The sequence below is a fragment of the Oncorhynchus kisutch genome, linkage group LG11 (genome assembly GCF_002021735.2).
Source record: "Oncorhynchus kisutch isolate 150728-3 linkage group LG11, Okis_V2, whole genome shotgun sequence".
In the NCBI taxonomy this organism is placed as follows: domain Eukaryota; kingdom Metazoa; phylum Chordata; class Actinopteri; order Salmoniformes; family Salmonidae; genus Oncorhynchus; species Oncorhynchus kisutch.
Genome location: NC_034184.2, coordinates 32,971,601 through 32,995,716, shown reverse-complemented (window position 1 = coordinate 32,995,716; position 24,116 = coordinate 32,971,601). Strand labels below are relative to the sequence as shown.

At 42.7% G+C, this 24,116-nt stretch overlaps 1 protein-coding gene across 3 annotated transcripts; it reads left to right on the top strand.

Moving 5' to 3' along the window:
• Positions 1-904: 904 nt before the first annotated feature.
• LOC109899752 (alpha-actinin-2-like) lies at positions 905-18,826 on the top strand. 3 transcript variants are annotated; one of them, XR_004211618.1, is made up of 22 exons: positions 905-1,201; positions 4,470-4,584; positions 4,669-4,788; positions 4,997-5,083; positions 5,275-5,362; positions 5,667-5,745; positions 10,870-10,951; positions 11,486-11,571; positions 12,008-12,100; positions 12,289-12,519; positions 12,762-12,909; positions 13,253-13,403; positions 14,188-14,296; positions 14,979-15,119; positions 15,250-15,432; positions 15,549-15,683; positions 15,773-15,952; positions 16,150-16,296; positions 16,694-16,766; positions 17,142-17,207; positions 17,369-17,527; positions 17,720-18,826. XR_004211618.1 is itself a non-coding variant. In XM_020495251.2 (22 exons), the coding sequence occupies exons 1-22, from the start codon at positions 1,070-1,072 to the stop codon at positions 17,876-17,878; spliced, it is 2,769 nt and encodes a 922-aa protein (XP_020350840.1). In that variant the 5' UTR covers positions 905-1,069; the 3' UTR covers positions 17,879-18,826. The 3 variants fall into 3 exon arrangements, 2 of the variants coding, with proteins under 2 accessions (XP_020350840.1, XP_020350839.1); XM_020495251.2 differs by having other exon boundaries at positions 16,150-16,301; XM_020495250.2 differs by lacking the exon at positions 16,694-16,766 and having other exon boundaries at positions 1,070-1,201.
• Positions 18,827-24,116: the final 5,290 nt, after the last annotated feature.

Genomic DNA, 24,116 nt, shown 5'->3' with positions numbered 1-24,116 from the left:
TGACACGGTAGCCAATGTTTCCTCCTCCGCCAGTGTTTCCTCCGACACATTGGTGAGGCTGGCTTCTGGGTTGGATGGGCATTGTGTCAAGAAGCAGTGCGGCTTGGTTGGGTTGTGTTTCGGAGGACGCTCACGACCTTCGCCTATCCCGAGTCCGTACAGGAGTTACAGCGATGAGACAAGACTGTAACTACTATCATTTGGATACCACGAAATTGGGGTGAAAAATGTGTGTTTACATGGGAGACATGTGTTTGTTGTCAGCTGTTGGAACACGGGGCCATGTCAGAACTCTGGCCTGCTTGATTGGAAGAGGGGATGCTTTTATGGAACAGTTAGGGAGGAGGCCTCGCTGTGCGTTTGTGATTGATAGAGTGTGTTTGGTTTCATCAGAAATACATAATTGTGTGTGCATACGCATGTGTGTTAAGTCACTGCTAAGACCTGCTTGCAGAATCACCAGAATCATATTCCTTAGGTCTCCAGAATCATACTCTCTTAGGTTGGAAGTAACAGTGTCCAAACCTGGGAATCAAATTCCAAGAGCAATGTCTTCTCGTCCTAATCACTTCAGTTATGCTGTGGTGTCCTAGAGCACCTCTGTGTGTACTCAGATGTGAAAGCACTTATTGTTCCAGAATGTATTTTCACGGATGATAGCATTTGAAACTCTGAGTTATCATTACGACAATATAACTATCCATCTTACAATCATACTGATATTATATTAATGAAACAAATACTTATCCGCCTGCCTGCCTGCGTGTGTGCGCGTGTCTGTGTGTGTGTGTGGCACTCGTGCCCGTGGGTCTGTGAACAGTAGAGCAGTGATACAGTAGAGCCCTGATACACAACGCGCCTGTCACGTGACCTGTCAGTACTAACTGATAACAGCACTTGTCCGGCTGTGGCAACTGCGGCCAGACAGAACACAGGCAAGAGGGAGTGAGAGGGAGAGTGGAAGTTACCCATCTCAGGTCAAGAATTCAATTATCAGAGTCAAAACACATGAGGATATTGGAAGACAAAAACGCAGTGAATTTGGGGAAATAGAAATACTTAGGACGCAATGATGACCCAAATAGAGACGACGGTGCATTATGACAACGGATTCGGAGATGAGGAGGACTACATGATACAGGAGGATGAGTGGGACAGGGACATGTTGCTGGACCCTGCCTGGGAAAAACAGCAAAGAAAGGTAAATCGAGAGAAGATGATGACATGCATATAACCAATTCAACAAATGAACATTATGCACTGCAGTACTTTACGCACCGGTTTGGGAGTTTACATGACAGCAAATTAACATTTGTTTGCATTTCCAAATGGTTTGATAATTAAATATTAAGTTATTCACGTTGAGCTCAGACTTCAAATCTTCTCTGGTTCCTGGTATTGGGTTCAGACGGAGCCAGGGGTCTGTCTTGGCTCCAGTTGACGGGAATATTGACGGACAGATGCGATGGGTACCAGCTAACAATAGCTCAATGAGCGGCTCTCGAACTGCTGCCATTCCACTGATACGCGAGGAATGTGAACTGTCAACAGATGCTTCTTAACACACGATGACGTGCTTGGGATTAGAATGGATGCTATATCTAATTTTAACCTCGAGACCAAAAGGCATTATAGTGGGTTAATCAAGTGTCCTTGGTGTGGAATTAATTTGTTTATAGAAACCACAAAATACTGTACCAAGCATCTGAATATAGGACCCCGACTCAGTAGCCTATCTGTCAACTGGTTTAATACAGGAGGAGGTTACACTATGTCTTCCTTCAGAAATGCTCACACTTTATTGTCATGGAAGAGGTTGAACAGTGTCTCAACTATCTTCATTTAACAAGGCAAAGCAAATCTTTTTTTGCGTGGGTATTTTAGGTACATGCTAATTAAGACCTATAGGCCTACTGGGTGCCTTCTGCATGGTATAAGCATGGTATAGTTGGATAGCAGTGTTGACCACGTGAGATTTGTTTGCAGATCTCAGTAACTTATTTGGCATCTTAATTAAGGCTCTTTATTAGCTTTCCCTCCACTTTAATCCTATTACCCAGTAAGAGCCACCAGGGATGACAGGGCTGCCCTTGAATGAGACCTGCTGGCACACTGAACTGTCCTTACCTTTGTACACTAACTTGCCAATTAGGCTACCATGTTCTAGCACAGGCTAGGTGTGCCACCTGACTGTACCAGGTGCCAACTGATTCAGCCGGGTTTGGTGAACGGAGACAAATTAGGCATGATTCTTGGAACCAAGAGTGAAAATAATGAATAAACAGCCTTCAACCAGTTCATAGGTTTGAACACCTCCTTCAATAACAGGGTTGGTCCCTATTGGACATGGTTCATGAATATATTTATCTCTGAACGTTAGGGCTGTTGGAGGGAGGAATGAGGTTGGCGGGGTTAGGTCTGGAGGACTAGCCATGTTTAACGAGGGGGCAGCAGTCCAAAGTCACATACACTTTGGTCTGTTTTGTCATGCTGCGTCCTTTGTTCCAAAGCCTCTAACATTCCTAATTTAGACAGGCATTCCACCGGGCAACCTCTCCGGGCGGGTGGCGTTAACCCACAGCCCTCTGGGGGACCAGGCTATGTACTATAAGAACTTAAGGTTCTTAAGGGCCAGAGGATCACTCCCCCAGTCATGCTGTGTGGACTGGAATGGCTTGAAAATACATGTCTCTGAAGCATACAAACATTCTCTGTGTTTATGCACAGTACAGTCAACACTGTGTAGATGAAAGCTGGAAGCAGATTGACAGATCACATTCCTGATTGGATGTAAGGAGTCTAATTGAGGCTGATCCAGTAAGGCATTTTGAGAAGGGATGTTCAATGTATCCCATTCAATAAACTGTAGATCACTCTCAGTTTGTGACACGTGCAAGAATTGGCACATTTGAGTATTTCAATTAAGGCCCATAGCCCGTTTTAGCCTTTGCCCTTTCGGTATTCACATACAGTATCTGGAAAGACTGGATAGATAGTGAAAGCAATATGGCTATAGTTCCACTTATCCGTTTTGATGATCAGATACTTGTATTCATTTTAGTAAAAGTGTGGCTTTTTTGTTTTCAAAGAGAAACACATAAGAGAAGAATGCACTCTATGCATGTGACATTTTCCTATCATTTTGAAATTCAGTTAAAATGTTTTCTTCCTGTCTCTTATCACTGGAGCCACCAGAACAGGCTACATTTAACACCTTATATCATCAGCAGTGGTGTAAAGTACTTAAGTAAAAATACTTTTAAGTACTACTTAAGTAGTTTTTGGGGGATGTGTACTTTACTCTACTATTTATATTTTTGCAACCTTCTACTTCACTACATTCTGAAATAAAATTTGGTACTTTTTACTCCATACATTTTCTGTACTACCCAAAAGTACTCTTTACATTTTGACAGGAAAATGGTCCAATTCACACATTTATCAAGAGAACGTCCCTGGTCATCCCTACTGCATCTGATCTGGCGGACTCACAAAACACGAATGCTTCGTCTCTAAATTAATACTGTGTGACCTTGGCAATTCGTAAATAAAAAAACAACAGGAAAATGGTGTCGTCTGGTTTGCTTAATATAAGGAATTTGAAATGATTTATACTTTTACTTTTGATACTTAAGTACATTTTAGCAATTACATTTACTTTTGATACTTAAAGTATATTTAAAACCAAATACTTTTAGACTTTTACTCAAGTAGTATTTTACTCAGTGACATTCACTTTTACTTGAGTCATTTTCTATTAAGGTATCTTTACGTTTACTCAAGTATGACAGTTGAGTGCTTTTTCCACCACTGATCATCAGGAATGTGAGCTGGGATCTTCTCAAAGCTTTTATCTATACAGTGTTGATTGCCTCTGGGCTCTGTTTGCTGTTGTGAGATCGAGTGACTTAATATAAGCAGGAGAGAGTTGTAATATTTAAGTCATGCATAAGGATACAGTAGAAAGCATGAGCGTTATCGGAGAACAAATAATTTGATCCTTTATCCTTTATAGGCAGTAGGTTGGTTGGAGGGAAGGTGAAATTTGAAACCTAGGGGTTTGCTGACCCTCGACAAATAGGTTCATCTCAATATGTGGCACTTGCCATAGGGACCACAGTCAGCACAATTGATGGCCTCTGTCTAAGTCATGCTAAGCTGTTATCTTATAGTATGTTACAACCAAGCGATACACTTACAGTAGCTACCTTCATAAAGTATAGATGGCAAACACTTTCAACTGGAAAGGGTAAATTGGAAAATTATGTAAAATGGACTGTAAAGTTTTAAAACATTGTGGAACATTCTACCTTTGATGAATAAGACCCTTGATGGAAAACTCACTCAATGTTCTCTGATTAGCTCACAGAAAGTCTCTCTACCATCAATGCTCAAACCCATCCTAAGTTATGTGAAATTTACATTGTCCTATTTGTATTTTACTCACCAAAATATCATTTTATTTGTAGACCTTCACAGCTTGGTGTAATTCCCACCTGCGGAAAGCAGAAACACAGATTGAGAACATTGAGGACGACTTCAGGAATGGCCTCAAACTCATGCTTCTCTTGGAAATTATTTCAGGTACTGTTTGTTGACTAAAATTGATAGTTGAATACATTGATTGGTACTCACAGAGAGTGTAATGCTGTTTGCTCCTTCCCTCAGGTGAGAGGTTACCTAAGCCTGACAGAGGGAAGATGCGTTTTCACAAGATTGCCAATGTCAACAAAGCCCTAGACTTCATCACCAGCAAGGGAGTGAAACTCGTCTCTATTGGAGCTGAAGGTGATATTTCATTTGGCCTGTACTTTACCTGTTGGCAGCTCAGTATATTTTGATTCATTTGAATAATCAATTATCTAATTCACTGAAGCAGGTCTTATTCATCAAAGGTAGAGTGTTCCACAATGTTTTAAAACTTGACAGACCATTTTACATGAACTTTTACAATTATGTGATGAATCTGATAGTAGCTGGATTTTTTTCTCTTCAGAAATTGTGGATGGTAACGTTAAGATGACTCTGGGAATGATATGGACCATCATCCTCCGCTTTGCCATCCAGGACATCTCTGTAGAAGGTAATATTAACAATTCTAACAAAATAGCGTACTTGAGGAAAAGAACCTGCCTTTGTTATTATTGTATAATAAGTTATGTCCTGCATATGGATTCCCAGTGTTTTTATACTGCAGCTACCTTCCTGGTTTAATGAAATAGAGATCTCACTGGGGAATATTGCTGTTGAACATATATTTCTCTCTCCTTTCAGAAACCTCTGCAAAGGAAGGCCTTCTCTTGTGGTGCCAGAGAAAGACTGCCCCCTACAGAAATGTCAATGTCCAGAACTTCCACATTAGGTGAGGAACACTCTTGAGTCTTTTCCTGACCCTTTAGAGTCCAAGCACTGTCTACCCCGGGTTGATGGTGTTCTACTTAGCAATATGTAATTGTTTTAAGAAGGTCATACCAAGGATCATTTTGTTATTTTGATTTTGAATTTTAAGACTCCTTGAAGTTGCCTAATATGTATTTTTCTATTTTCTTATTTTCTATACTAATGTGTTAGTACTAAGTAATAAGAGATGCAAAGACCTCTGCTTTACTCAGTTATCATGCCAATCTGACCTCTGACCTGGTTCTCTCTGCTGCCTGCTGGTGAAGCTGGAAGGACGGACTGGCCTTCTGCGCCCTGATTCACAGACACAGACCTGACCTTATCGACTATGCTAAGCTCAACAAGGTCTCTCGTGTGTCCCAATCACTAACCATGATGGTGTCTGGTGCCTCCCACATACTAACAGAAAAGGGTTCCCTATGTCCATAAAATTAACTCCAGTCTTTCCCACAGCGTGGATTAATAGAACGTTATGATGTGGGTGGGTTGACTTTTGAGAAGCAGAAATAAGAGAGTTTTTCATTATGTGTAACTCAGGGGTTCTCAAACTTTTTGGGGCCAGGGATACCTTTTGTGTTAGCAAATTCATCAGGGACTCCCTCATGATCAGAACACAAGTGTGTTTAAAATGGCCAACAAGGACTTTTACACTACATGGCTGGACAAACCAATTCTCAGGCCCAGGAAATAAAATTTAAAAGTCCTGCCTCTTGGCATTGGAGAGAAAATGTTGTAGTTTTCAAGCTAATTTCCTGCAATTCTACACATTTTGTCTAAGGCAGAGATATTTTTTGTTGTTGCAGCTTTAAAGCTAATATCCTTCAATTCTACACATTTTGCCATGAGGCAGAGAGAAAACTGTGCATTTTTTAAGATTCAATTACAGTACATTTATGTCAAAAAAAAATAGCAGGGGTGATAGTATTGAGTTAAAAAATGTATCATTGGTGCGGTACTGTGGATACCAATATCTTATTATCTTAACTTATTCCATGGATCCCTTTGCCCCCCAAAATGAAATGAACCCCTGATATAACTCACCCAATCTATTCCTTACTGATTTCTGCATTCACTGTCTTACTGACATGCTCACCTGAATGACCCACTATTGTATAAAGCTGGAAGGAAGGTTTAGCCTTTTGTGCCCTGATACACAAACACAGGCCAGATCTAATCAACTCTCAAAATCTGAAGGTATCATATGTGTAGGTACAGTAGTGTTTGAAATCTCATAAAAGTAGACTTTGTTGTGTGTAGAATTGTGTGTGCAGTGTGTAGTAGTAAGGCTCTGGAGCAGCATGTGTGCATACTGTGTCTGTGTGGAGTCCGAGAACAGAGAGAACCGAGAACAGAGAGAATAACAAACGCAAGGAAATCAAGATAGCAGTCGCAGCTGTACAGATAACTAATCCAAAGCACTCTATGATGTTCTGTCTCTTTGTTAATTCAGCCACTTAGCTAACTAGCAAGTCAAACCAAATACACAGCTGGACTCACCATCTCCCACATTCTCCCTTTGTGCTATTTACAAACAAACATCTGACTGGCTCGACTGTTCTGAGAAACTATGGTAATCTTCATAATGTAAAATAATGTTACAGGTGAAGTTCCTCTGCGTCCACATCACTGAGAACCTGACATGGTCCCTCAACAACACCACTCTGGTGAAGAAGGTGCAACAGTGCCTCTACTTCCTCAGGTGTTTGAAGAAATTTGGCATGTCCCTCCGGACACTCTCCAATTTCTACCATTGCACCATTGAGAGCATCCTGACTGGCTACCTCACGGCCTGGTACGGAAACTGCCCCCGCTTTTGACTGCAAAGCCCTTCAGCGGGTGGTGAAGATGGTCTAGTCCATCACTGGGGCCAGGCTCCCACCCATGCAGTACATTTAGGCCAAGGCTCGTAACATCATCAAGGACCCCACACATCCCAGCCACGGACGGTTCTCTCCTTTACCGTCTGGCAAATGGTATCAGAGCATCGGATCTCAAACCAGGCTCAGAGACAGCTTTTACCAACAAGCCATCAGACTGCTGAACTCCTGAACCGGGACCGACCACCTCCACACCTTGCACTGACTCTTAGTACACATGCACTCGCTCACACATTCACTCACACACACTTGTACATATGCATAAACATATGCATAAACACATACACACACACACTAACAAGATCTCACGGTCTTACTTCAATATTCAATGTTTGTCCAGGGGGGGATAAATAACTAGGATAAACATCCTGCGGGATCATACTCTAAAACATCATGAGAGTACGACCCGACTGCACACAGGAAGTAGCGCAGGTCCTAATCCAGGCACTTGTCATCTCCCATCTGGAGTACTGCAACTCACTGTTTTTTTTCACCTTTATTTAACCAGGTAGGCTAGTTGAGAACAAGTTCTCATTTGCAACTGCGACCTGGCCAAGATAAAGCATAGCAGTGTGAACAGACAACACAGAGTTACACATGGAGTAAACAATTAACAAGTCAATAACACAGTAGAAAAAAAAGGGGAGTCTATATACATTGTGTGCAAAAGGCATGAGGAGGTAGGCGAATAATTACAATTTTGCAGATTAACACTGGAGTGATAAATGATCAGATGGTCATGTACAGGTAGAGATATTGGTGTGCAAAAGAGCGGTGGGCTATTTACCGATAGACTATGTACAGCTGCAGCGATCGGTTAGCTGCTCAGAAAGCAGATGTTTGAAGTTGGTGAGGGAGATAAAAGTCTCCAACTTCAGCGATTTTTGCAATTCGTTCCAGTCACAGGCAGCAGAGAACTGGAACGAAAGGCGGCCAAATGAGGTGTTGGCTTTAGGGATGATCAGTGAGATACACCTGCTGGAGCGCGTGCTACGGGTGGGTGTTGCCATCGTGACCAGTGAACTGAGATAAGGCGGAGCTTTACCTAGCATGGACTTGTATATGACCTGGAGCCAGTGGGCGACGAATATGTAGCGAGGGCCAGCCGACTAGAGCATACAGGTTGCAGTGGTGGGTGGCATAAGGTGCTTTAGTGACAAAACGGATGGCACTGTGATAAACTGCATCCAGTTTGTAGAGTGTTAGAAGCAATTTTGTAGATGGCTGGGCTGCCGGCTTGTGACATCAAAACCCCTGCAACTTATCCAGAATGCTGCAGCCCGCCTGGTTTTCAACCTTCCGAAGTTCTTCCAGTCGATGCTCGCATCCACTACAAGACCATGATGCTTGCCTACGGATCAGCAACCTACCTTCAGACTATGCTCAAACCCTACACCCAAACCCGAGCACTGCGCTTTGCAACTCTGGATCTTGGCCCTCCTACCCCTACAGGAGAGTAGCTCCCGCTAAGCCCAGTACAAGCTCTTCTCTGTCCTGGCACCCCAATGGTGGAACCAGCTTCCCCTGGAAGCTAGGACAGAGTCCCTGCCCATCTTCCAAAAGCACCTGAAACCCTACCTCTTCGCGAGTATCTTAAATAATCCCCTCCTCATCTCGGCTATTTCCAAATACCTTGGTATATGGTATACACAGTATAACGCCCAAGCCTAGTACACACTGGGGAATTACATATATTTATTTATTTTATATATTAGTGTGCTTTAATTGCTCTTATGCAAGCTTTTATAGAACTGGCAGCAGATCTGCTCAACGTTTAATTAGAATAACCGTAGACCACTTAAACTGGTGCAAAACTTCCACTCAAGGGTGGCCAAAAATAACTTACTGTAAGCCACCCCTCCTATTTAACGAGGCCCACCATTACAATGCATAAATCCTGTCAATAAGATGGCACAGGTGGATTCGATTCATCATTGTATCTAATGGTGGGTACAAATATCTACCTTTCTTCAATACATTTTAAATGTGTACCTTTTCTGCTCAGCAAATGTACAGATCAGTACCATCAATAATCATTAGTGGACCCTTGGGGTACATAAAATAGGTTTGTGTCCTGGGAAACAGAAATGTACCCTAACTGCCTCCCGGGTGGTGCAGTGGTTAAGGGTGCTGTACTGCAGCGCCAGCTGTGCCATCAGAGACTCTGGGTTCGCACCCAGGGTCTGTCGTAACCGGCTGCGACCGGGAGGTCCGTGGGGCGACGCACAATTGGCCTAGCATCGTCCGGGTTAGGGAGGGCTTGGCCGGTAGGGATGTCCTTGTCCCATCGCGCACCAGCGACTCCTGTGGTGGGCAGTGCGCGCTAACCAAGGTTGCCAGATGAATAGTGTTTCCTCTGACACATTGGTGCAGCTGGCTTCCGGGTCGGATTCGCGCTGTGTTACTTAAGAAGCAGTGCGGCTTGGTTGGATTGTGTATCGGAGGGCGCATGACTTTCAACCTTCGTCTCTCCCGAGCCCGTACGGGAGTTGTAGCAATGAGACAAGATAGTAGCTACTAAAACAATTGGATACCACGAAATTGGGGAGAAAAAGGGGTAAAAAAAATAAAATAAGTACCCTGTAACTGTATGTATTTTTTGGAGAATATGTGATGATTGTAACTTTAAAGAGTAGACTTCTACAGTGTGGAATATACAGATTTGTGTCCTTCCACTGTGTAACCTGTGGCCTCTATAATACCGAATTACATTTACAGTACACATCCATCCTTGTTCATCTAAAAAAAAAGTAACATAGTCCATTATGGTTTTCCCAGGAGGCGGAACTGACTTAGCCCTGACTGTGAATAGATGAAGAAATATGAGCCACATCCCAATAGAGCCCAGGGTTTACCTCAGCTGTGGTGGGCAGATACCTCTAAATGAGGCAGCTCTTTATAGGGCAATCACTATATCCACTCTTGTTTGGGAATACACATAAAAATTGATAGATCTGGGCAACCCAAACCATTCAGAATGTTGTTTAAAATGCAGAAAAGAGCCAGTTTTAGTAGAGGTGTCCCCCCTCTCTCTCATAAAATATGCACGTGGACACACACACACACCTCTGCACCCCCCCCCCAAAAAAAATGCATTGGACCCAGACAGGCCCTGTCAGCTGTCATGTCTGGCTCCAGGTGAGTGGGCTCAGTAAGCCATGAGTGTTAGCTTGCTGAAATGGCTCCACGTGGGGAACAGGCCCATGGGTATCTGCCCCCCCTGGATCCCTGCAGCTGCCACTGTCCTGTACCAGGCTTTCCCCCCTCAGCCGGCATCAGTGGAACAGACTTAGGACAATAGTAGCAGCATGAGCCCTCTCCTCCCACTAAACAAACTGACTCACCCTACCCCATTAGTGAGGAGACACTTACTGACTGTCTGTCACCTGTTTGGTTAATACATCACTGGGTGCAGGACAGTTTGTAATCTGGTTTCAAATACTGTACATGTGCACGTTTTTTTCATGTTAAATGTAAATGAAAACATGACTGTATCTTAGTTTTAAAAAGTGTAATGGTGTTAAGGTGGCGTTGAAAGACAGCTATATGCTAACTGCTATGTAACAATATAATTGGAACGTATGTTTTCTAGGATGATCCTATGGGGAACCTGAACCTGGCCTTTGAAATAGCAGAGAAGCACCTGGATATTCCTAAGATGCTGGACGCAGAAGGTAATGTCTTCTAAGGAAACAACGTTTGAATTCGGCATTAGCTATAGGCATCTTGTTTTGCTCAATATGAAAACATGAACCATCTTATTTGGTACTGTAATGGTGGGTGTCAGACTATAGGCTTTGTTGCAGGATTGTCTGGAGGAGATTGCCAGGAAGATTGTCTGTAGTTGTATGAACGTTGTAATGATAAAGTCCTATGTGCCTGGTATCCCACAGATTTGATAAGTGCAGCAAGGCCAGACAACAGGACTGTTATGACCTATATGTCCAGTTTGTATCACACATTTGCAATGGTACAGAAGGTGAGGGCACATTGGTCAAGCTTTAGGTCCTTGTTTAGACCCCTTGGCCATAGACCAGCCCACTTTCCTTCCAGGATAGCCCTGGGCTAAGACGTTCAGGTGTGGAGTCTCTATCTGTGGTCCTTTTCCTCTGTCGGTGCTCTTGTGTTTCCTGTCTCCACCTTGAGTGTCTTCCTCCTTCTCTACTTGTTGTCCGTCACCCTCTTCTGTCCCTCCGTCCCCACTGTAGACATCATCAACACTCCTAAGCCCGATGAGAGAGCTATCATGACCTATGTTTCCTGCTTCTATCATGCTTTTGCTGGAGCTGAGCAGGTATACAGCTTGCACCATGAACAATTTGAATCGAGTTTGTGAATGCAATATGTTTTATGTACAATATCCCCAAATCATTTGATGATGGTTACCATGTGTCAATCATTCCACTTAAAATAAGCACATGATAATCCAATCATTCAAATTTTCTAAGGTCTTATTTCCCCGTCACTACCAAAAACACATACCCTGGTCTGTTCTCTTCGCTAGCCTGAAAGTTGTTTGACATCATACTAAGTTGGTCAATTGTGAGTTTGACATTGACATGTACAATTGTGAGTTTGACATTGACATGCATGTTTTTGAAACGACACACACAGATTGCTTGGGGTGGGGGGTAATTGTATGAGGAATTGCATTAGATATGCGACAACACCCTCACCTCACCTCTCTTTCCTCTCTGACCTCATTTCTCTTTCCTCCTCCCCCTTGGTAGGCTGAGACAGCAGCCAACAGGATTTGTAAAGTTCTGGATGTGAACCAGGAGAATGAGAAACTTATGGAGGAATACGAGAGGCTGGCCAGCGAGGTAAAGCATACTTTTGGATATATGCTTTCATATTGGTGAACTCTCTTAGGGTCATACTTCTACCCCACTTGGAAATGTCCAAGTATTCAAATCAAATTCAAAGTCCAATTCAACTTAATTGATTTGAGAGGAATAACAACACACAAACCCCATAGCTCCACTCCATCATTACCTTCTGTATTCCGTAGCTACTGGAGTGGATCCGCCGGACCACCCCATGGCTAGAGAACAGGGCCGCAGAGAAGACCATGGTTGAGATGCAGAGGAAGCTGGAGGATTTCAGGGACTACCGCCGCATGCACAAGCCCCCCAAGGTGCAGGAGAAGTGTCAGCTGGAGATCAGCTTCAATACCTTGCAGACCAAGCTGCGCATAAGCAACCGGCCTGCTTTTATGCCTTCTGAAGGAAAGATGGTATCTGTAAGTGTTAACACCCAACATTCAATGATGAATCCTATAAAACGAATGAAACACAAGCTACCAGTCAAAGTACAGTAGCTATAGATAGCTATGGATATAGGTAATCCAAAAGACCAAGGTAAAGACCAAGGCACTCTTACCAGAATGTTGATAAAGTTAAAAAGCTGTTTTAATAGCATATCAACTGAGCGTGATGGTTTGCTGCTTTTGACCCGTGTCTTTGTGTCTCCATGTTGCTGTAGGACATAGCCAGTGCATGGCAGGGGCTGGAGGGGGCTGAGAAAGGTTATGAGGAGTGGCTTCTGACCGAGATCCGCAGGCTGGAGAGACTGGACCACCTGGCTGAAAAGTTTTGCCAGAAAGCCACCACCCATGAGACCTGGGCTAGTGGTCAGTCTGGGCTATTATTGTCTGTCTGTGCAGTGTTTACTTATGTCTCTGGTATGTCTAGAGTTTGACCTTTGAATGTAAGTGATTAGCTCCAAATCCTTTGAGATTTTTCAATGGGAAAATGTCAGAGTAAATCTTCAGCATTTGTTTTGACTAACGGGAGATTCATGGCCGTTGCTCTCGCTTTCTCTGTCTCTGTCTCTCTCTCTTTCTCCCTCAATTCAATTCAAAAGGCTTTATTGGCATGGGAAACACATGTTAACATTGCCAAAGCAAGTGAAGTATATAATATACAAAAGTGAAATAAACAATAATCTCTCTATCTCACTCTCTCTCTGTGAAGGTAAAGAGCTGATTCTATCTCAGAAGGACTACGAGACTGCCACCCTGACGGAGGTGCGGGCGTTGCTAAGGAAACATGAGGCATTTGAGAGTGACCTGGCTGCTCACCAGGACAGGGTGGAGCAGATCGCTGCCATCGCACAGGAGCTCAAGTGCGGACTTTTCCTCTAACTTTTCCTCACTCCTAACCATCATCCCTACCAAATCCTATTCCTAAAATCATGGCTTTGACAAGGTATACTATCTGCATTCTACTTAAAGGAAAATTCCACCCAAAAACCAGTCCATTGTTGATATAGTCCCCAAATGTTTTGCATGTAAGCAATCAAGTTTTTAAGATATAGAACTTTCAAAATACATAAATATGGTATGATGCACGTTATCTGTGATTAGGTGTGGCAACAAATACATTTTATGTTATGTTATTGGGCTTTCTCCATTCTGTTCATTTTCATCAATTTTGTACATTTCTACATTTCCTGAACTAATTTCCACACTGTACCACATTTGTTTTGTCTTTGTGTGCCTCTATTTCGTAAATAAGTCACTTTTCCTTCATAAGAATACTTATTCTCCTCTGTGACCATGTTTTTTCAATGGATTCACTTGCAGTTTGTATTTCAGTGGAGTATATTGCAGTCGGATGATTTCTGGGGGTCTCTAATTGGCAAGCTTGTTCTCTCTAAGTTGTTGACTTGGTCTGCTAGCAAGTTAGCTAGTAGTTGTCAGCTGTTAACAGTTTCTTACTGGCAATAAAAATGCATGATTGACATTGCTAAATTATTTAATGTAACAAATACAAATTTTAAATACTGTTAGAAAAGGTACAGTAAAAATCCAAACTGGTCCATGCATCAATACCAGTATTATTTTAGTAAAACACAGTACACTTCTCAGCCCTAGATTGACCTGTATGTTTCCTGTGGTGTTGTGCAGTGAGCTGGACTATCATGGTGTGGCTTCTGTCAACAAGAGGTGTCAGAGCATCTGTGATCTGTGGGATCAACTTGGTACATTGACCCAGAAGAGGAGAGAGGCTTTGGAGGTGAGTGGAGGGGGTTGAGGTTAGGGACATGACATGCTATGTTCTCAGCTAAACTGCGCTAAACCCAGTGAAAAGCAAGCCGGCACAGTACATCTCAGTAGTGTGAAAAGAGAACCAGTTCCATCAATCCAGTTGAGAACTGAGGAAGTAAAGCAGTGAATGACGTAACCTTGGGTTGGGGTGGAGTGTTCACAGGTCAGCTTAATCCATAATAAAGTTACATCTCATGTATTTTCTATTGCAATAGCTAGGGATTGGGTCTTGGGAATGAAGACACAGCTGATTATTGGTTGCCCACTAAGTCTTCTGACCGAGATAAGGGGAAGAACTAAAGGCACAATCATGTAGATATGGCTGTCTGTACAGTATCCGGCTGGCAGGATGCCCACAGTCCCCTTCCTCTGAGCCCCTCTGATCCATACTGTACGCTCATGACCTGCAAATGTCAAAAGACCTTTATCCAGGCCTGGGATTAGGGTGACTGACATGGGCTGCTGTCTGCCACCTGCCCCTGCCCAAAGGGAGTGGTCTTATCCATGCAGACCATCTTGCCAAACTCAGGGGTCAATTGGTTCACGTCAATGTGATGCATCCTGGGATTAGCATCCCAAACAGGTGAAGCAATATTAATGAATTGTCAATGAGATGAATGGCAAAGTTCTTTCTCGCTCCTGTTTTCCAGAGGACAGAGAAGCTGCTGGAAACCATTGATCAGTTGTTCCTGGAGTTTGCCAAGAGATCAGCACCTTTCAACAACTGGATGGAAGGGGCTATGGAGGATCTGCAGGATATGTTTATTGTACACACGATCGATGAGGTCCAAGTACGTAATACTCGCTGTTACAATTGAATCATCCTACCGTTGTTGCAAATGTTGCAGCATGTCATTTTGGTTCAGTGCCCAAAGTACTTGCTACGTACACTGCAACCTCTCCTCTCCTTCTCCCCTGCAGAGCCTGATCTCTGCCCATGAGCAGTTCAAGGCCACCCTCCCAGAGGCAGACGGAGAGAGACAGGCTATCCTGGGGATCCACAACGAGGTGCAGAAGATCTCCCAGAGCTACGGCATCAAGGCCAACCTCCTCAACCTCTACAGCACCATCACCACAGAGGAGCTCCTCGCCAAGTGGGACAAGGTACAACCTTGAAAATGTACATACATAAACTTGAGACACACATGCATTCACGCATGCACATACACAGCCAATTTCTGTCAGATTGATGTATGCGTTGTTGCCATGTTGCTGACCAGGTGAAGAAGCTCGTTCCCCAGAGAGAAGGCTCCCTCCAGGAGGAGCTAGCCCGGCAGCATACTAATGAAAGGTTGAGACGGCTGTTTGCTACCCAGGCTAACCTCATAGGACCCTGGATACAGACAAGGATGGAGGTCAGAGAGTCAGCCATCAGTTTAGTGTCTAAGGGTACCCTTGGATCCGGAACAAAAACCTGGTTTGCTAATTTGTTTGGTTCTGACAGGAGATTGGGCACTGCTCCCTGGGGGTGGGCGGTACATTGGAGGACCAGATGACCCAGCTGAAGCAGTTTGAGCACATCATCGTTACCTACAAGCCCAACATCGACAAGCTGGAGGGAGACCACCAGCACATCCAGGAGTCCCTGGTGTTTGACAACAAGCATACCAACTACACCATGGAGGTACTGCAGAGCAGTACAGAGAGCACAGAGAGACAGTCTCTACATGCGGTCTATATAGATTAGATGTGGTCATGGGGATAATGATGATGGATGTCATCGAGATACCAAAGTGCATTGTTGGAATACATTGTTGACAGCTGATTAATCTGTCTTTCTGTGTCTATATCTGTCGGTGTGTTTAATTGTCATGGTAAAAGCACATCCGTGTGGGCTGGGAGCTCCTCCTCACCACCATCGCCCGCACTATCAACGAGATCGAGACCCAGATCCTGACCCGCGATGCCAAGGGCATCAGCCAGGAACAGATGCACGAGTTCCGCTCCTCCTTCAACCATTTTGACCGGGTACAGTACACGATCCACACCCTGGACTCCCGGTTCTCAGTCTCATATAATAACACTTAACCTGCATGGCATGTTAAGTAGCATAATACCACTGACAATTATTTATTTTTTACTGTCATGCCTATCTTATTCAGAAGCTGAGTAAGGAAACTGGGGTAATATGTTGTTGTTGATACTGTAATAGAATGGTCACTGCTCTGTGGCCTTGGTTGTTTAGATGGTTAAAACATAATACCATTCCAATTTTTCTGTATAATATATGTATGTATACAATTTGTATTTTTTATATTGGTTCTACATTGTTGTAATGCTGCATGTTATGGACAGTGGACACTTGCATGTGTGTGTTTGTGTGTGTGTGTGACACCTCTGAGTGAACTCTAACACCTGGTCCCAGGAGAACACAAGAAAACTGTGAAGAGATCAAGACCTGTCTGATCAGCCTTGGTCATGTGGGCAATGAACATCAGGTACTCACCCCTACTGACCTCTAACCTTTCATGATTCCTGACTGACTCTCATTGACGACTTAGGCTTCTTCCATCCTTCTAGAACAGACCAAATCTGCTGCTACCTCACATATTTCCTAGTTCTATCTATTTTTCAATAGTGGGCTCTAAATAATACACTACATTATGGCTATGTTGGCGGTAGCAGCTTTCGTCTGTGGTTGTGTGTATGTGTCCATGTTTCTGATGTTAGCTTTGGTCTTCTCCCCTACCGGATCTCCACTGCTCTACCATCCACCTTCTCTTGGTCTCCCTCCCTCCTCTCTATCCCATCCCCTCCCTGTGCGGTGACCCACTCCCAACCTCCACCCTATGACCCTTGACCTCCGACTACAGAAGAAACACGGGGCGATGGACACTGATGACTTTAGGGCCTGTCTGATCTCCATGGGTTATGATTTGGTACGGGTCTCAATGTTCTCACGCAGAATTACAGTATGCAAATAATGCATACTAATACCAAGCGGTATTGATAATATTCTTTGTGTAATAACGAACAAAGATATCAGTGCTCTTGTCTCTGATCTCGCACTAATATCTCTCTCTCTCTCTCTGTCTGTCAGGGTGAAGTGGAATTTGCCCGTATCATGATGCTGGTTGACCCCAGTGCCACTGGCATGGTCTCTTTTCAATCATTTATCGATTTTATGACCAGAGAAACCGCTGACACAGACACCGCCGAGCAGGTTGTGGCATCCTTCAGGATCCTGGCAGCCGATAAGGTGTGTGTGTGTGTGTGTGTGTGAGAGAAAGTGAACAGGAGTGTGACAATTGAGTGGAACATGTCAATCACACAGATGGGGCAGATTCAGTACAATGGTCAACATGCATATTATTCTGTCAGATTATTATTTGCTAAAGCGGATTTACCTACATGAGCCCGTGTTCTCTCTGTTTTTCTCCCGACTCCAAAGCCCTACATCCTGGTTGAGGAGCTGAGGAGAGAGCTCCCCCCTGACCAGGCAGAGTACTGCATCTTGAGGATGCCCCGCTACAGTGGCCCAGGGGGATCCGCAGGGGCGCTAGACTACACCGCCTTCTCCACTGCCCTCTATGGAGAGAGTGACCTCTAACCCTGCAAGATGATGCCCAAAAGTGACCTCTTGACCCCACCCAATACGTCTGGATGAAATTCCCTTTAACCAAACACACAAATGAGAGGCGGTTACCTATGTTAGAGTCACAATAGGTAGATACAGTACATTTAGCTACTTATTGTAACACAATAGTTTCCCTCATATGAGTTCTGCGGTGAAGTGAAGACAGAATAACAGTTTTTCTTATCTGCTTTAAGGAGTAACATGATCATATAAGCTACAATAGTTCGATATAATATGTTTATTGACCACAGTAATAGCGGCAGTTGGATATGTAGCTATAACAGAAAAATAGCAGGCTAATAGTCAGCATTTTCTCCTCATCTTCTTTCAGTGCCTTATTAGGAACTACAGTATGAGTTCTAACTGGGAATAAGACAAAAACATTGAAGTTAGATGTTGAACTGATGCTGGTTTCCAGTGGGATGTTGTTTATGTAACCAAAATGTACTTGTGGTAAAATCATAGCTCATGTTTCCTGCTCCTAAAATAATAGGTTGAACAGTTAACAAACAATGTACAGTATATTTCTCACACCCAAAGCTAAGAGAAATAATTGTTACATTTTCTTATTTGAGAGCATAAGGAGCTTGGAACAACGTTGCCTCTTTGATGATATTGCTTATTTCCTTAAATCCTATGAGATTCCTACATACTTTGAATCAAACCTCAAAGAGGGTTAAGCCTGTCTCTCAGCCTGCCCCCTGTTAAGCAGTTGGAATTTCCCATTTGAAGACAGGGAGGGAGAAGAGAATCCATGTACTATTCAATCCAAAGCAACAAAAATAAACATTTGACCGTTTGAGAGACTGTTGACAGTAAACTTTGTAGTTTCAAGTGATTTGATTATTCAATAAACCCTCTTCCTGATCATCACTGATGTTTATTTTTCTTTACATAATAAAAGAGTGCAGTTAAATACAACATTGTGTTTTTCTATTCTTTAGGCCTAATCTGTAAAAGCCATATTTCCTTTCATTGAAGTTGATTAAAGTAGGCTATATGAAAGTTAAAATGACAGTCACAATTCAAACATGGATATAATCAAATAAAAATGATCTGCAAAATCTGATGTGAATATCCTACATTTGATAAGATTGGCAGGTCAAGGGCTCTCAATGGTAGCATTCCTGCAGTCAAAGGCTACTGTATGAGTGTGATTATGAGCCCAGAGAGGCTAAATTGAGCCATTTTGTGCCAAAATGTAGGACAAAAGTGGGGATAACGTAGCCTAGTTACCTGACACCACCTCTTTAAATGTAGTAGGCATATATTCCACAAGCATAAACTCCCTGACAAAGAGGGGTATTTATTAAGTCAGCTGATGTCTTTTGGATGTTTGATCAAGTTCGAATCCAGAGATTTTTGTTTTAAGCCTATCCAAAACATAAACCCTTATCTTAACCATTCGGAGTTAATGCCTAACCTTAAGATTTCTGAGTTATGCCTAAGCTTAACCCTATCCTTACAAATGTGTAGTTAATGCCAAAACTTAATCTTAAACAACTTGAAATTTGACATTAGCAACAACTTCGAAATTTAACATTTCAGAAACATGGATGAACCTCTATTCTGGCGTGAGACTGAAAGCTAGTTGAACTTGAAAGCCCTGATCGCTAAGTTCATTTTAAGATGTCAGGCTCACTACCCAAACCAGACACAATTTGTTTCAAGTGCCCAAGAGATATCATATGATCTCCTACTGCTCTCTAGTGGATGAACTAGGAATCAGACAGAGGATATACATCAACAGTTGAGTAGAGACTTCAGATTTCTCCTCATACAGTGAATTCGGAAAGTATTCAGACACCTTGACTTTTTCCACATTTTGTTACATTACAGCCTTATTCTAAAGTTGCTTAAAATGTTTATTCCCCTCATCAATATACAAACAATACCGCACAATGACAAAGCAAAAACAGGTTTTAAGAAATGTTTTCAAATTTATCACAAATAAAAAACTGAAATATCACATTTACACAAGAATTCAAACCCTTTACTCAGAACTTTGTTGAAGCACCTTTAGCAGTGATTACAGTGATTACAGCATTGAGTCTTGGGTATGATGCTACAAGCTTGGCACACCTGTATTTGGGCAGTTTTTCCCATTCTTCTCTGCAGACCATCTCAAGCTGTCAGGTTGGATGGGGAGTGTATTTTCTGCTCTTTCCAGAGATATTCGATCAGGTTCAAGTCCGGGCTCTGGCTGGGCCACTCAAGGACATTCAGAGACTTGTCTTGAAGCCACTCCTCCATTGTATTGGCTGGGTGCTTAGGGCCGTTGTACTGTTGGTAGTTGAACCATTGCATCTGTCTGAGGTCTTGAGCGCTCTGGAGCAGGTTTTCATCAAATATATGTCTGTACTTTGCTCTGTTCATCTTTCCCTTGATCCTGACTAGTCTCCCAGTCCCTGCTGCTGAAAAACATCCCCACAGCATGATGCTGCTACCACCATGCTTCACCGTAGGAATGGTGCCAGGTTTCCTCCAGACATGATGCTTGGCATTCAGGCCAAAGAGTTGAATCTTGGTTTCATCAGACCAGTTTAATCTTGTTTCTCTGAGAGTCATTTAGGGGATTTTGGCAAACTCCAAGTGGTCTGCCATATACCTTTTACTGAGGAGTGGCTTCCATCTGGCCACTCTACCATAAATGCCTGATTGGTGGAGTGCTGCAGAGATGGTTGTCCTTCTGGAAGGTTCTCCCATCTCCACAGATTAACTCTGGAGCTATGTCAGAGTGAACATCGGGTTCTTGGTCACCTCCCTGACCAAGGCACTTCTGCCCCGATTGCTCAGTTTGGCCGGGTGGCCAGCTCTAGGAAGAGTCTTGGTGGTTCCAATCTTCTTCCATTTAAGAATGATTGAGGCCACTGTGTTCTTGGAGACCTTCAATGCTGCAGACATTTTTTAGTACCCTTCCCCAGATCTGTGCCTTCACACAATCCTGTCTCTGAGCTCTACGAACAATTCGTTCGTCCTCATTTCTTGGTTTTTGCTCTGACATGTACTTTCAATTGTGAGACCTTATGTAGACAGGTTCCTTTCCAAATCATGTCCAATCAATTGAATTTGCCACAAGTGGACTCCAATTAAGTTTAAGAAACATCTCAAGGATGTTCAATAGAAACAGGATGTACCTGAGCTCAATGTCGAGTCTCATATCTGGTCTGAATTCTTATGTAAGTAAGGTATTTCTGTTTTGAATATTTTATACATTTCCCCAAAATTCTAAAAACCCATAATGACCTTTTTGTCATTATGGGGTATTGTGTGTAGATAGATTTTTCAAGGGGTCTGCATACTTTTGAGCTATTTCTCAGGTTGTTTTTTGGGTCATGTAGAGTATATTCTACCAATCAAATTATAGCACTGAAGGAGCACATCCGGCTGATTATGCCACACAGCTTACCCCAACCCCTACATTCACTAACCATACAACAAAAGCGACGCCATTTACTATAGCTAAACCATGGCCTACCTAACTAAAACATTCACTGTTACTACGGCAATGTACTGCTACTAGTAATTCTGGCCTACTTACTACTACTACTACTACATTACTACTACTACTAATAATAATACCTAGTCTCCCACTGAAGGCAACTATTATCCTGTTGAACTTTGACCACCTCTGGTGGAATTTTCGAAACACATAATATCGTATACTACCCTCCATAAGGAAAATTTTGGTTTCAGAACTACAAGGCCTACAAACACATGCTTAGTATAGGAACAATATACAGTTGAAATCAGAAGTTTTCATACACCTTAGCAAAATACATTTGAACTTCTCTAGGGTAGGGGCAGCATTCGGAATTTTGGATGAAAATTAAACTTTAAATAAACATTAGCCTACTTCTGTAGAAATGTTAGTTTTTTTTCTTCTTTTCTTTGTTTAAATATATTATCTCTACTGAGATAACGGAGGCCTATCATTCTCTGTGGTTGTGAGTCATCCTCTCACTGTAACGGGTGTCGTCGTCGGATGAAGAGGAATCGGACCAAAGCGCAGCGTGGTAAGTGTTCATTACTTTTTATTTAAACTGAACACTAAACTAAAATAATAAAGTGAATAACCGAAACCGAAACAGTCCTGTCAGGTGCAAAACACTAAACAGAAAACAACTACCCACAAAAACCATGTGGGAAAAGCTACCTAAGTATGGTTCCCAATCAGAGACAACGATAGACAGCTGTCCCTGATTGAGAACCATACCCGGCCAAAACAAAGAAATACAAAACCATAGAGAAAAGAACATAGAATGCCCACCCAAATCACACCCTGACCAAACCAAAATAGAGACATAAAAAGCTCAGGGCGTGACACTCACGGCTTGGTATCTCAGCCATTTGATAAAGACATGTCACTGGTGGAGTGTTGGCTGATGCTGTGTGAGACAGTCACGTGCTTAGATGGACTATTTAGGGCCGTGGTGACAGGTACTGCTTCAGGCATTTTGGTCTCTCAGCCCACCCTAGAAATCTCTGAAACTAAGTTTGCAGTTAATTTTGCTGTGGCCTTTATCTCTGCTCACAAAGAACTTGAGATGGGCCAAGTCAATCCCCCTGCCCTGACCTGACTCTATAATGCAAGATTAAGCTCAGTAACAATTTAAAACCTTTCAAATCCCATGGGATATTGACCATTTTAAATGTGTGGCCTGAGTGGAAATGACATTCTTATTCCTTACTCAGTTAGGTCCCTAAGTGGTTCTACTGTGCAGTGTGACTCATAAAGTCCAGAGGCTGCTCATAGTAGGGTGGAATGGAGGTTGAGGCAGGGATCAGACACCACAGTGGCATCATGCCCTGGGCACTGAGAGGTGTTCCAGCCTGGCTGCTTTCCTTATATGGCTGTGACCTGACTCCCTTGGTGTGCACTTTTTAAAGGAATCTTTGCTACAATGTTGAAGTAGTATCTAAGCAGTGTTAATTTTGGCACTCTTTTTAAAATTGAGTCTAGACTTAGTCATTTTGATTCAAATGTAATAGAGTCTTAGTCACATTTTTGCCATTTGAATAATGATTTTGTGTAGTTATTGTCGAAATTATGAAAACAGTTGGTCTTTTAGTCAACCAAATGCCCTTTCATTTTAGTCACATCACATTTGTATTGCCTCATTAACTTATACTGAACAAAAATATAAACGCAACATGTAACAATTTCAAACTTACAGTTCACATAAGGAAATTAGTCAATTGGAAAATAAAAATGTAGGCCCTAATCTATGGATTTCAAATGACTGGGAATACAGATATGCATCTGTTGGTGACAGATATTATACATACATTTTTTGGGGCGTGGATCAGAAAACCAGTCAGTATCTGGTGTGACCACCATTTGCCTCATGCAACGTGACATATCTCCTTCGCATAGTTGATCAGGCTGTTGATTGTGGCTTGTGCAATGTGGACATTTTCAGCTTCCAGGAATTGTGAAACATAAGGTGATAGTGACGGATGAATGGCACAAAAATGGGCCTGTAAGGGTCCTATGTGTAGCTGGTGTAGGGAGTCAGGCGCAGGACAGCAGATATGAGTAATCAAAGTACTTTACTCAAAAAATATAAATATACAAGGCCACAATGATAGCCCACAAACACGGACCGAATTACAAATAAACAATCACTCACGAACACAACATGGGGAACAGAGGGTTAAATAATAAACAAGTAATTGCTTGAGTGAAGCCAGGTGAGAAAAGACAAAGACAGAACAAATGGAAAATGAAAAGTGGATCGGCGGTGGCTAGAAAGCCGGTGACGTCGACCGCCGAACACCGCCCAAACAAGTAGAGGGACCGACTTCGGCGGAAGTTGTGACAGGGCCTCAGGATCTCGTCACGATATCTATGTCATGACTGTCCTGTGAGGATCCAAAGATTAGGACAGTAGATCAGCGGGAGAGGGGGGGACACAAACAATATATTTCAACATCCAAATGTTAGAAATGATGAGAGATGGAGTATGGAAAATGTATGTCTATTTTGTGATGTCATTAAAATTAGTATAAAGATGTTATAATGAAAATATTGTAACTTGAAGAGCTTTTACACTGGGTATATCAGGTTTACATCCTTTATGTTGTGTAGACAATATCAAGGATAAACAATGTTTTTGTGACAATAGGATTGTGATTCTAGTTACTTAATGAGATCATAGTAATTATGATACCTAGCCTCATAGCTAGCCACGCCCCATGGAGCCCAGAG